General features: G+C 42.0%; 1 protein-coding gene across 1 annotated transcript in view; it reads left to right on the plus strand.

Annotated features, from left to right (window-relative positions):
• LOC306887295 (GTPase IMAP family member 8-like) overlaps window positions 1-12,400 on the plus strand; it is a gene marked incomplete at its 3' end in the record, with an annotated part of 31,728 nt that overhangs the window by 12,945 nt on the left and 6,383 nt on the right. The window contains exon 3 of the mRNA XM_079444923.1: window positions 893-1,597. Within this exon, the coding sequence (XP_079301049.1) occupies window positions 893-1,597 (705 nt within the window). The remainder of the gene's footprint in view (window positions 1-892; window positions 1,598-12,400) is intronic.

Raw genomic sequence — 12,400 nt, forward strand, 5'->3', positions numbered from 1 at the left:
GTTAGCAAATAGCGCAGGTTATTTTCCCTTGTCAAAAGTGTGGGAGTCGATTGCTGTCTTTTCAAAACTGCGGGGGTCATGACCCTCCTGCCCCCCATGTCAACGGCGTGTCTGTAACTGACTGAATAATAATTAATATAAAAATGAATATGTTAATCAGTAGTTGAAGCAATTTTAAAACACTTCTTAAACCTGAATAAACCTGTGAAATGCTGTGTGGCCACCTGACTAATGACTGATCTCTGTGTGAATGTCCACAAAACGTAAGACTTTCTGACTGTATATAAGTGGTAGGCTATTTTAGAAAGGAAAAAATTAAAAGATGTAAAAGTGGAATTAGGGAGAATCAATAAATTGTGAATAAATTACTGCTATTGTGTAAATAATATGTAATCATGTAATCAATAAAAAAGTAACTGTACTCTGTAATTATAATCTAATTACAAGTACTTCATTTTTGGATGTAATCCAGATTGCATGTAATCAGTTATTTTCCAGCTCTGGTTACACACAATCTTTCTCTCACTCATAACTGCATATCAAAGGCTCAAGCCTCTGAAATGGTGTTTTGGAATTAGCAACGAACAGAGGCTTGGTGTTGGATGTGCAAGAAAATAATTCTACATGCAAGAGCAAGGACATAAAAAGAAAAATATGTTTTGAAAAAAAAAAAATCTAAATACCGTCTTGTGTTAACTCAGGTATATGCAAAATAATTGACTTTGAAGTGTTAAATTATTGAAAAATAATGTGCAAGGTTTAAAAGTCATAGCTCATCACCAATAATTCCCCTAGCACCTTAGATAGATTACTTAGAGATTTTAAACAAATATTTACAGATTCTCAGTACAATATCCCTTTGCACAAGTGTGTTTTTTTCTGTTTGTTGCAGGTGACAACCAACATCTCTCAGAGCTGAGGATTGTGTTACTAGGTAATAGAGCTGCTGGGAAGAGTTCAGCAGGAAACACCATTCTGGGCAGAGAGGAGTTTGACTTGAAAAGATCTGCTCAGTGTGTGAGGAGACATGGAGAAGTAGCAGATAGACACATCACTGTCATTGAAGCTCCAGGATGGTGGAGGAATAAACTAGTAGAGGAAAATCCTGAGTTACTGAAGCAGGAGATTTTGCTTAGTGTGTCTCTCTGTCCTCCAGGACCACATATTGTACTACTGCTTATTCGAGCAGACACTAGATTTAAAGAGACTGAGAGAAAGTCTCTGCAAGGATATCTAGATCTCCTCAGTGAAAGAGTCTGGAGTCACACTATAGTGCTGTTCACATATGGAGACACACTGCTAGACACATCTATAGAGCAGCACATCGAGAGTGAAGGGAAGGATCTCCAGTGGCTGCTGGACAAATGTGGGAACAGATATCATGTTCTCAACAATCAGAACAGGAGTGATGACACTCAGATAAAGGAGCTGCTAGAGAAGATTGAGGAGACAGCAGCTCAAAACAATGGCTGCCATTTTGAAATAGACAGAAATATTTTTCAGGAGATGAAAGAGAGAAGAAGAGCAGAGGAGGAGAGAGCAGAAGAACGAATGAAGACGATGGATAAACATAAAGACAGCATTAGATCACAGATGAGTGAGTGCAAATTTACTTTATGCATGGTATGCATGTGGTATGTACAGTGGGGGGGAAATTATTTGATCCCCTGCTGTTTTTTTACGTTTTCCCACTGACAAAGAAATGATCAGTCTATAATTTTAATGGTAGGTTTATTTGAATAGTGAGAGACAGAATAACAACAAAAAATCCAGTAAAACACATTTTAAAAAGTTATACATTTATTTGCATTTTAATGAGTGAAAAAAGTATTTGACCCCTTTGCAAAACATGACTTGGTACTTGGTGGCAAAACCCTTGTTGGCAATCACACAGAGGTCAGACATCTCTTGTAGTTGGCCACCAGGTTTGCACACATCTCAGGAGGGATTTCTCCCACTCCTCTTTGCAGATCCTCTCCAAGTCATTAAGGTTTCGAGGCTGACATTTGGAAACTCGAACCTTCAGCTCCCTCCACAGATTTTCTATGGGATTAAGGTCTGGAGACTAGGCCACTCCAGGACCTTAATGTGCTTCTTCTTGAGCCACTCCTATGTTGCCCTAGCCATGTGTTTTAGGTCATTGTCATGCTGGAATACCCATCAACGACCCATTTTCAGTGCCCTGGCTGGCTTCAATGACCTGACCCTGACGGTACATGGCCCCATCCATCGTCCCTTTGATGTGGTGCAGTTGTCCTGTTCCCTTAGCAGAAAAACACCCCCAAAGCATAATGTTTCCACCTCCATGTTTGACGGTGGGGCCGGTATTCTTGGGGTCATAGGCAGCATTCCTCCTCCTCCAAACACGGTGAGATGAGTTGATGCCAAAGAGCTCGATTTTGGTCTCATCTGACCACAACACTTTCACCCAGTTCTCCTCTGAATCATTCAGATGTTCGTTGTCAAACTTCAGACGGGCCTGTATATGTGCTTTCTTGAGCAGGGTGACCTTGCGGGTGCTGCAGGATTTCAGTCCTTCACGGCGTGTGTTCCCAATTGTTTTCTTGGTGACTATGGTCCCAGCTGCCTTAAGATCATAGACAAGATCCTTCCGTGTAGTTCTGGGCTGATTCCTCACCGTTCTCATGATCATTGAAACTCCACAAGGAGAGATCTTGCATGGAGCCCCAGACTGAGGGAGATTGACAGTTATTTTGTGTTTCTTCCACCAACTGTTGTCACCTTCTCACCAAGCTGCTTGACGATGGTCTTGTAGCCCATTCCAGCCTTGTGTAGGTCTACAATCTTGTCCCAGACATCTTTGGACAGCTCTTTGGCCTTGGGCATGGTGGAGAGTTTGGAATCTGATTGACTGATTTCTTCTGTGGACAGGTGTCTTTTATACAGGTAACAAACTGAGATTAGGAGCACTCCCTTTAAGAGAGTGCTCCTAATCTCAGATCCTTACCTGTATAAAAGACACCTGGGAGCCAGAAATCTTGCTGATTGATAGGTGATCAAATACTTCACTCATTATAATGCAAATCAATTTATTACTTTTTTGAAATGTGTTTTTCTGGATTTTTTTTTAAATATTTTTCTGTCTCTCACTGTTCAAATAAACCTAACATTAAAATTATAAACTGATCATTTCTTTGTCAGTGGGCAAACGTACAAAACCTAATAAATAATTTAAACAAAATAATTATTTTCCCCACTGTAAACGTTTTTGTTAATATATGAGTGTGTACTGTGTATTTATTATTTATATATAAATACAAACAGATCCATGTTTATATTTGAGAAAAATATGTTACAGTATGTATTAAATATATTATGTATAATATCAAATTTACATTTAGTCTTTTAGCAGATACTTTTACCCAAAGTGACTTACAAATGAGGACAATGGAAGCAATCAAAACCAACAAAAGAGCAATGATATGCAAGTGCTATAACAAGTCTCAGTTAGCTTAACAATACACATAGCAAAGGATTAAAAAAAAATATATATAATAAATAAAAAGGAAACAGATAGAATAGAAAAAGAATAGAGCAAGTTATAGAGGCCTTTTTTGTTTTTATTAATTGTATAATAAGTAAAAAGAAAAGGAATAGATAGAATAGAAAAATAACAGAGAAGCTAGTGTTAGTTTATACATACATACATACATATATATATATATATATATATATTAGGGCCGGGACTTTAACGCGTTAATTTAGATTAATTAATTACACAAAAATAACGCGTTAAATTTTTTTAACGCATTTTAATCGCACTTATTTTTGCACCGCGGAACGTTTCTCACTGGATGAGTTTCGGCGGACCAATTATACTGGAGCACCTACTAGCGTTCAGAAAGGCTGTTTCTCAATTCCAAGAACGCAAAGAACGGACTTGCGTTCTCGTGGAGACCGATCTTGCCAAGCTTCCTTGGAAGAACGAACTCGGAAGGACGCGAGAACACAGAACGCACACTTATGAGAACTGAGATGTACTGCGTTCTTGCTTAACTGACCGCATAGTCTCAGCATAAGAAACGGCCAATGAACAATCAATATTACAAAATGTCATAACTTATTAAAACATTTCATACTATTATAGATATTACTTTCATATAATTGTATTGTGTTTTATTTTACAGCGTTATATGTTTTACTGTTAAGATTCATTTTAATATGCCAATAAAAATGCAGACTTTCTCCGGGTCTTATAACTTTATTAAAATTAACCAAAACAAAACGATAAATGTTTACTTTCAACTTGAAGAGCCGTTAAGTATTTGTGAGAGCGACTTTAAAGCTTACAGGCTTCCGTACACCGGCCACCCACAGCGTTTTCTGGGATTTCTAACAGCTCGATTCTCTCAAGTCTGCACTCGATGCATCCTCAGTTTCAAGAACATATCCGGGCACTTTCATGCATCCTCTGTACTTGCGTTCTTGAGAATTGGAACCGGTTAATGATGACGTAGAACGAGAACACAAGGACGCAAGATCGCTGAAGAACGCATATTGAGAAACAGCCAAAGACAAACCACAGTGAACATGGACAAAGAAGCCCTGTGGATTGGAAATTTAAAAATCCATATAAAAAAAAAACTTACTTCTCACTGTTCTCAGGTCAAATATTTATATGCGATTAAAATGCGATTAATTTCGATTAATTAATTACAAAGCCTCTAATTAATTAGATTAATTTTTTTAATCGAGTCCCGGCCCTAATATATATATATATAAGAAAACAAGCAGTTAGTAAATGAAGAGAGTGCAAGTCTAAAAGGGACACGTTTTTCTTTTTAAAGAATAGAATTAGAATAGATATTGCTGTTGATATTGATATTTGAGATATTGAGTTAGAGGGTCAAATAAAGACGTGTTTTAAGCCGATTCTTGAAGATGGCTAAGGATTCAGCTGCTCGGATTGAGTTGGGCAGGTCATTCCACCAGGAGGGAACATTTAATTTAAAAGTTCACGAAAGGGATTTTGTGCCTCTTTGGGATGGCACAATAAATCGACGTTCACTTGCAGAACGCAAGCGTCTAGAGGGCACATAAAGTATGAAGTAAGGAATTTAGGTAAAGCGGTGCAGAGCCAGTGGTGGTTTTGAAGACAAACATCAATGCTTTGAATTTTATGCGAGCAGCTATTGGTAGCCAGTGCAAATTCATGAACAGAGGTGTGACATGCATTCTTTTTGGCTGATTAAAAATGTATCTTCCTGCCGCGTTATGGATTAATTGGAAGACCTGCCAAGAGAGCATTATAATTGCCCAGCATGGACAGAACAAGAGCTTGAACAAGGAGTTGTGAAGCATGTTCCGAAAGAAAGGGCCTGATGTTCTTGATCTTGTATAAACCAAATGATGAAGGAAGTTTTAGCAATGTGGTCTGAGAAAGTCAGCTGATCATCAATTACAACTCCAAGGTTTCTGGCTGTTTTTGAAGGAGTTATGGTTGATGTGGCTAACTGGATTGTGAAATTGTGATGAAACGATGGATTTGATGGAACCACAAGCAGTTCTGTCTTGGTAAGGTTGAGTTGAAGGTGATGGTCTTTCATCCAGCAAGAAATATCTGTTAGACAAGCTGAGATGCGAGCAACTATCATCGGATCTTCAGGACGGAATGAGAGGTTGAGTTGAGTGTCATCAAAATAGCAGTGATATGAAAAGCCATGTTTCTGAATGACAGAGCTTAATGATGCCATGTAGAGAGAGAAGGGAAGTGGTCCAAGAACTGAGCCCTGAGGCAACCCAATAGTTAGATGCTGCGACTCGAACATCTCACCTCTCCAAGATATCTTGAAGGACCTATCTGAGATACAAGACTCAAACCACTGGATTGAGGTTCCTTAGATGTCCTTTGCCAATAGGATTGACAGGAGGATCTGGTGGTTAACCTTGTCAAAAGCAGCGGACAGATCCAGCAAGATAAGTATTGAAGATTTGGAATCCATTCTTGCCAGTCTTAGGGCTTCAACAACTGAGAGCCAGGCAGTCTCGGTTGAATGTCCGCTTCGGAAACCAGACTGGTTGCTGTCGAGGAGGTTGTTCTGTGTGAAAAAGGCAGAGACTTGGTTGAAGACTGCTTGTTCAAGTATTTTTGCAATGAAAGGAAGAAGGGAATGTAGTTCTCTAAAAGAGATGGATTAAGGATGGGTTTCTTAAGTAGTGGAGTTAAACAAGCCTGTCTAAAAGCTGAGGGGAAAAAACAGTGTGAAGGGATGAGTTAATTATGTAAGTGAATGCAGGTGCAACTGCTGGATAAATGGCTTGAAGGAGATGAGATGGAATAGGATCAAGTGGACAAGTAGTAGGATGATTAGAAAGGATGAGTTCCCCTTCAGGAACTCGAGCTGCGTCAAACGCTTTGGGAATGCCTTCAGCGAGACCATGCTATGAAACATGTGTGTAATCAAACCAATGAATGGGTGCGATGTCACAGACGGGGTGACACGTGAACAGGAATCTATAAAAGCATGTGAGGTGGATACACTGGCAGCTTCTGTCATTCAGTGAAGTGCTCTGTGTGTGTGTGTGTGTCCTATTTACCATTGTCTGTCACTGTGAGAAATGATAAAGCCATGCCAAAGACTAAGTCTAAGTCTGATAAGTGGTGTGATTAAAAGTCAACAGCAGTTTACGGCTGTGTTTCTCCCTGCCCTCGTTACATCACGGGCGGGGATACACACAGCCTTTGTGTTGTTTGCTTGGGGTCGAAGCATGCTCAGTCAGCTCTCAAGGGATCACATTGCGAGCACCTCTCTCTGCGAACGCTTCGCTCTTGGAGGGCTCTCTTTGAGGAGGGAGTCCTCGCCAGCATTCCTCTCGGCTATGGTCCTTCGTCTGCCGAGGCAATATGTTGATTGCGGTCGTGGGGTTCGCTGGTGGATCTCGTGGAGGGAATGGACACAGGCGAGTCCCTTTCTCCTCCTTCTGCCACGGGATCCAGCGCCACCTCCCAGGGCTCGGAAGCACGCTCTGACGGAGCGGTTTCTTCCACCCACGGAGAGCGCTCGGCGCTCAGAGTGTTGTCCTCTGAGGTGGACCATGATGAACCACCCCAGTCTGCACAGTATGAGGAGCTTGTGGAGGTTATAACTTGTGCTGTAGCCAAGTTACATCTTGAATGACCCAACGAGAAGCAGGCTGAACCCTCGAAGAGCAAGTTAGATGAGCGTTTTTGAGGTCTAAGCCACTCCCTCCACACTGGGGCTTGCCGTTTTTCCCCGATCTCCATTCTGTGGTTTCGAGATCGTGGGGAAGACCGAATTCGGCCCGCCTCTTTAGTCCCTCCCTTGTTGATTATAGTAACGTCTCGAGACTAAGTGAGCGCGGTTAAAGAGCAATGCCCCAGGCTGAACAGACGCTCGCAAGCTATCTGTCTCCCGGTCTAGCATCGTCTCTTAAAGCCCCGGCGCTGCCCACCAAGTCGCTTCATACTATATCAGCGCTGGTAGGCAAAGGGTACACGGCAGCAGGTTAGGCTGGTGCTTGCTTACATACGATGGCAGTGTTGTAAGCTTACCAAACAGACCTGCTGAAAGAGCTGGATAAGATCTGACAATATTCAAGAACTCACAAGAACTGTTGATTTGTCTCTCCGCACCACAAAGGAGACCGCCAAAGTAATCGGGCTGTCTATGGCAGCCTTGGAGAGGCATCTCTGGTTGACCCTGTCAGATATAAAAGAGAAAGACAGGGTCTTCCTTCTCGATGCCGCGCTTGGCATCGAGAAGGAATTTCAATAAATTTCTGGCCAGTTCGGCGACGCCATCAACTTTTCAGGAGGCTCGTAAACAGAAACCGTGGGTTTCTTCCACCCACGGAGAGCGCTCGGCGCTCAGAGTGTTGTCCTCTGAGGTGGACCATGATGAACCACCCCAGTCTGCACAGTATGAGGAGCTTGTGGAGGTTATAACTTGTGCTGTAGCCAAGTTACATCTTGAATGACCCAACGAGAAGCAGGCTGAACCCTCGAAGAGCAAGTTAGATGAGCGTTTTTGAGGTCTAAGCCACTCCCTCCACACTGGGGCTTGCCGTTTTTCCCCGATCTCCATTCTGTGGTTTCGAGATCGTGGGGAAGACCGAATTCGGCCCGCCTCTTTAGTCCCTCCCTTGTTGATTATAGTAACGTCTCGAGACTAAGTGAGCGCGGTTAAAGAGCAATGCCCCAGGCTGAACAGACGCTCGCAAGCTATCTGTCTCCCGGTCTAGCATCGTCTCTTAAAGCCCCGGCGCTGCCCACCAAGTCGCTTCATACTATATCAGCGCTGGTAGGCAAAGGGTACACGGCAGCAGGTTAGGCTGGTGCTTGCTTACATACGATGGCAGTGTTGCAAGCTTACCAAACAGACCTGCTGAAAGAGCTGGATAAGATCTGACAATATTCAAGAACTCACAAGAACTGTTGATTTGTCTCTCCGCACCACAAAGGAGACCGCCAAAGTAATCGGGCTGTCTATGGCAGCCTTGGAGAGGCATCTCTGGTTGACCCTGTCAGATATAAAAGAGAAAGACAGGGTCTTCCTTCTCGATGCCCCGCTTGGCATCGAGAAGGAATTTCAATAAATTTCTGGCCAGTTCGGCGACGCCATCAACTTTTCAGGAGGCTCGTAAACAGCAGTTCTTTCCTTGCCGCTCTCTAGCTCAGGGGGCTACTGGACAGGAGCAGAACCAACAGTGTGCCCACTCCTCATACAGAGAGGCGCAGAAAATGAGCGTCGCGACTCGCACGCCCCCATGTGAACAGGGTTCGTGAAAGGAGCGACGCTCACGATCGAAGAGTTCGAATCCGAAGGTCGATCTGAGTACCGTCCTTCTGTCTAAGAAGTCTTCGACAAAAAAGCCCTTATGTTTGTGTCCCAGGGCTTCTGAAGGTAGCCCCCGCTGGGGAAGAGTGGTGTACACCTCATTATATAGTGCCCGTCTCTCCCTATTCCCCTCAGGAGACCGAGCTGTTAACTCTGCCACCACTGGTGATTCAGGGCACAGCGGTCTGCAGCGAGTGCACCCAGTGTCCGCCCGGAAACGTAGCGGCTCTGGGGGGCTCGTTACCTCTGAGGAGGTCTCCTATTACACCGAAGGTCAGTCTCGAGAAACTGATTCCATTAGTAGATTTTCCTTAGTGGGCACCGTGGAAGCTTCTGCCAAATATCTCAAAATGGGTCCTTCAGACAGTAGAAAGAGGTTACAGAATTCAATTTGGTTCTCTTCCGCCTTATTTCAACGGGATCGTTTCCACTGTGGTGGGTCCAGAGCAGGCTCCGATGTTAGAACGAGAAGTAAATACTCTGCTGAGGAAGGAGGCCATAGAGGGGGTCCCTCCTCTCGAAAGAGAATCTGGGTTCTACAGCCGGTACTTCATTGTTCCAAAGAAGGATGGGGGGTTGAGTCCAATTTTAGATCTGCGTCAGCTGAACCGCTCAGTCATGCGACTGAAGTTCAAGATGCTCACAATCAAACAGGCCGTTTCTCAGATCAGGTCCGAGGACTGGTTTGTCATGATAGATCTAAAAGATGCATATTTCCATGTCTCCTGTTCCTGAGGTTCTTCCGTTCAGCCTTGCACTCTCACCCCGAACAAAGTGTGTGGATGCTTCTCTGGCTCCACTGCAACTCCAGAGCATCCGCATACTAAATTATATCAACGATTGGTTGATTCTAGCTCAATCAGAGCAGATGGTGGTTCGACATCGAGATGTCGTTCTCGCCCATATGATAGAGTTGGGGTTAAGACTAAACGCAAAGAACAGTGTGCTTTCTCCATTACAGAGGACCACTTATCTAGGCGTGGTGTGGGATTCGACCATGATGGTCCGTAACGCATGGATACGCAGTTTCCTTTCAAATCAGCGTAAATGAACGTACAATACGTATCCATGCGTTACTGAAGACAGAGAACAGCATACGTACTTTGCGTCCATCGGATGCTTTTCAAAATGGCGCTACGCTGACACAGAGAGACAGAAAGGAGTTGAATTGTTGAATAAATGTTGTTATTTTTATTTTCTTTGCATACAGATAGTATTCTCGTCGCTTCATAAAACTCAGATTGAACCATTGATGACAGATGGACTATTCTGACGATGCTTTTCATACTTTTATGGATTCTGACAGTGCAATTTATTATGCAGTCAATATGACAGTCACAAGCCTCCAAGTTTTCATCCAAAATATTTTAAATTGTGTGCCAAGGACGAACTAAGCTTTTACGGGTTTGGAACGACATGGGAGTAGGTGAATATTGACAAAATTTTCATTTTGGGGTGGAGTATCCCTTTAACACTCTTGAGATCAAAAGAGGCAAGCAGAGTGTGGAAGTCTGCAGCCTGAGGTTTATCTAGGTGGATGTTGAAGTCTCTAAGCATAACTAGGGGAGAACCATCCTCAGGAAAGTTTGAGAGCAGCACATCTAATTCATTCAAGAAGTTACCTTGTGGTCCTGGGGGTCGATAAACAACTTTAAAAGGGTGGGTAATAGTGACTGAATGTGATTCAAAGGAGCTGTTTATACCCAGAGAAGGTAACGGACTACATTTCCAATCATTAGAGATAAGCAGACCAGTACCTCCACCTCTTCCAGTCAGACGGGGAGAGTGGGAAAATTAGAAATTATTGGAAAGTGCTGCAGGAGTAGCAGTGTCCTCTGGGTTGATCCACATCTCTGTAGGGCCATGAGTTGTAGTCTTGAATGACTATAAATACAGTTTATTATATCTTTTCATGTGACAACACTGAAGAAATTACACTTTGCTACAATGTAAAGTAGTGAGTGTACAGGTTGTATAACAGTGTAAATTTGCCGTCCCCTCAAAATAACTCAGCCCACAGCCATTAACCCTTCAAGACCTGCCATTGAACAATTCTACATTGAGTATATCTTAGTATTTTTACATGCTGTGCTGTCATTCTTTTGAGTATTTTCAAATGTCAATACAATCCTTACACCCCCAATTTGAAGGATATGTATGCATGTAATACATGTAATAAATCCATAGTTACTAGATAAATAGCTCAGAAGTTCAATAAACCAACAAATAAAAATAAAAATAGATTTTTTTTTTTTTTACATATTTTACTAAATACAGAAATATCACAAATGTCAACCTCAAACTTGTCAACGTAAAAAAACGTGCATAAAACACTTTGAAATTACATACAATTGATTTGGACTGATTACATAAATTCGTTTGTGAGATACACTCATTTTTATAAACAGTGCGTTGTGAAGTCAAACCTATAACATATTGCTTTTGAGAGCAATGTTGATTGAACAACTAAAATGGACTATGTAAAATAATAAGTTACACTACTCTAAAATCTGTAATTTATCAGAAATAAAAATTCAGAAAGGCTGTGATAACACTTGTGACAGTTCCTGACCAGAATAATGCAGAGGGGAATGTGGCATGCCTCACAGATGAATGGAGTGCATTTGAATTTGTGGGGTCAAAAAGACAACATTTTGCTTTTGAGAACGATGTTGATTGAAAAATAAATAAATATATACATTTACATTTATCTGACGCTTTTATCCAAAGCGACTTACAATTGCTATATATGTCAGAGGTCGCACGCCTCTGGAGCAACTAGGGGTTAAGTGTCTTGCTCAGGGACACATTGGTGTCTCACAGTGGATTCAAACCCGGGTCTCTCACACCAAAGGCATGCGTCTTATCCACTGCGCCATCACCACCCCATATAAAGACCATCTCAGTTATTCTTGTGTAAAAAAATAATAAAAATAAATACATAAAACATATAAACAAAAATAAACCCCACTAGAAACAGAATCTGGAGCAGATGAGCAGTCGGACGCAAGTAACGTTACTTATGTACTTATTTTTTCATGCAGTCTTGACATATGCACGCGAGTGTGTGATTGTGCTTGCATTTGTAAAGGTGCATATGTATGCGTGAAAAAGAAAAGATGAAGCAACAGATTGCAATGATAAAGAGAGAGTGACGAATAGAACGCATTGAATAGTATTTACAGCAAATGAAAGTCAAATGTCGCGGCTTGTGACGTCACCACATGCGACACACCTTGGGGTCATAGTGCACAGAACATGATTACATTATAGTAGTTGTAGGAAAAGGTAACTAGCAACCTCAGATCTATATAACGTGTGCAAACACGTGCAATGTTTTCGTTAGTGTTTTTGTTGAAAACGCATTTTATGCAATTTGTGCAGACTCATTAGAGGGTGAAAACAACACAACAGGAGCATGTTGTAGGCTTGATTTGAATGTGCAACATCTCTGATTTTGTATGCAAAAATAATTATTGTGAATTATTTGGTTTCGGTTTCTATTCGCTTTTAAACCGAGACACGCAAACCGGAGCGCGGGCACTCCCGTCGGTTTTATAGGGTTAATGTCTAAACCGCTG

This window comes from Barbus barbus (assembly GCF_936440315.1).
Source record: "Barbus barbus genome assembly, chromosome: 21".
Classification (NCBI taxonomy): Eukaryota; Metazoa; Chordata; class Actinopteri; order Cypriniformes; family Cyprinidae; genus Barbus; species Barbus barbus.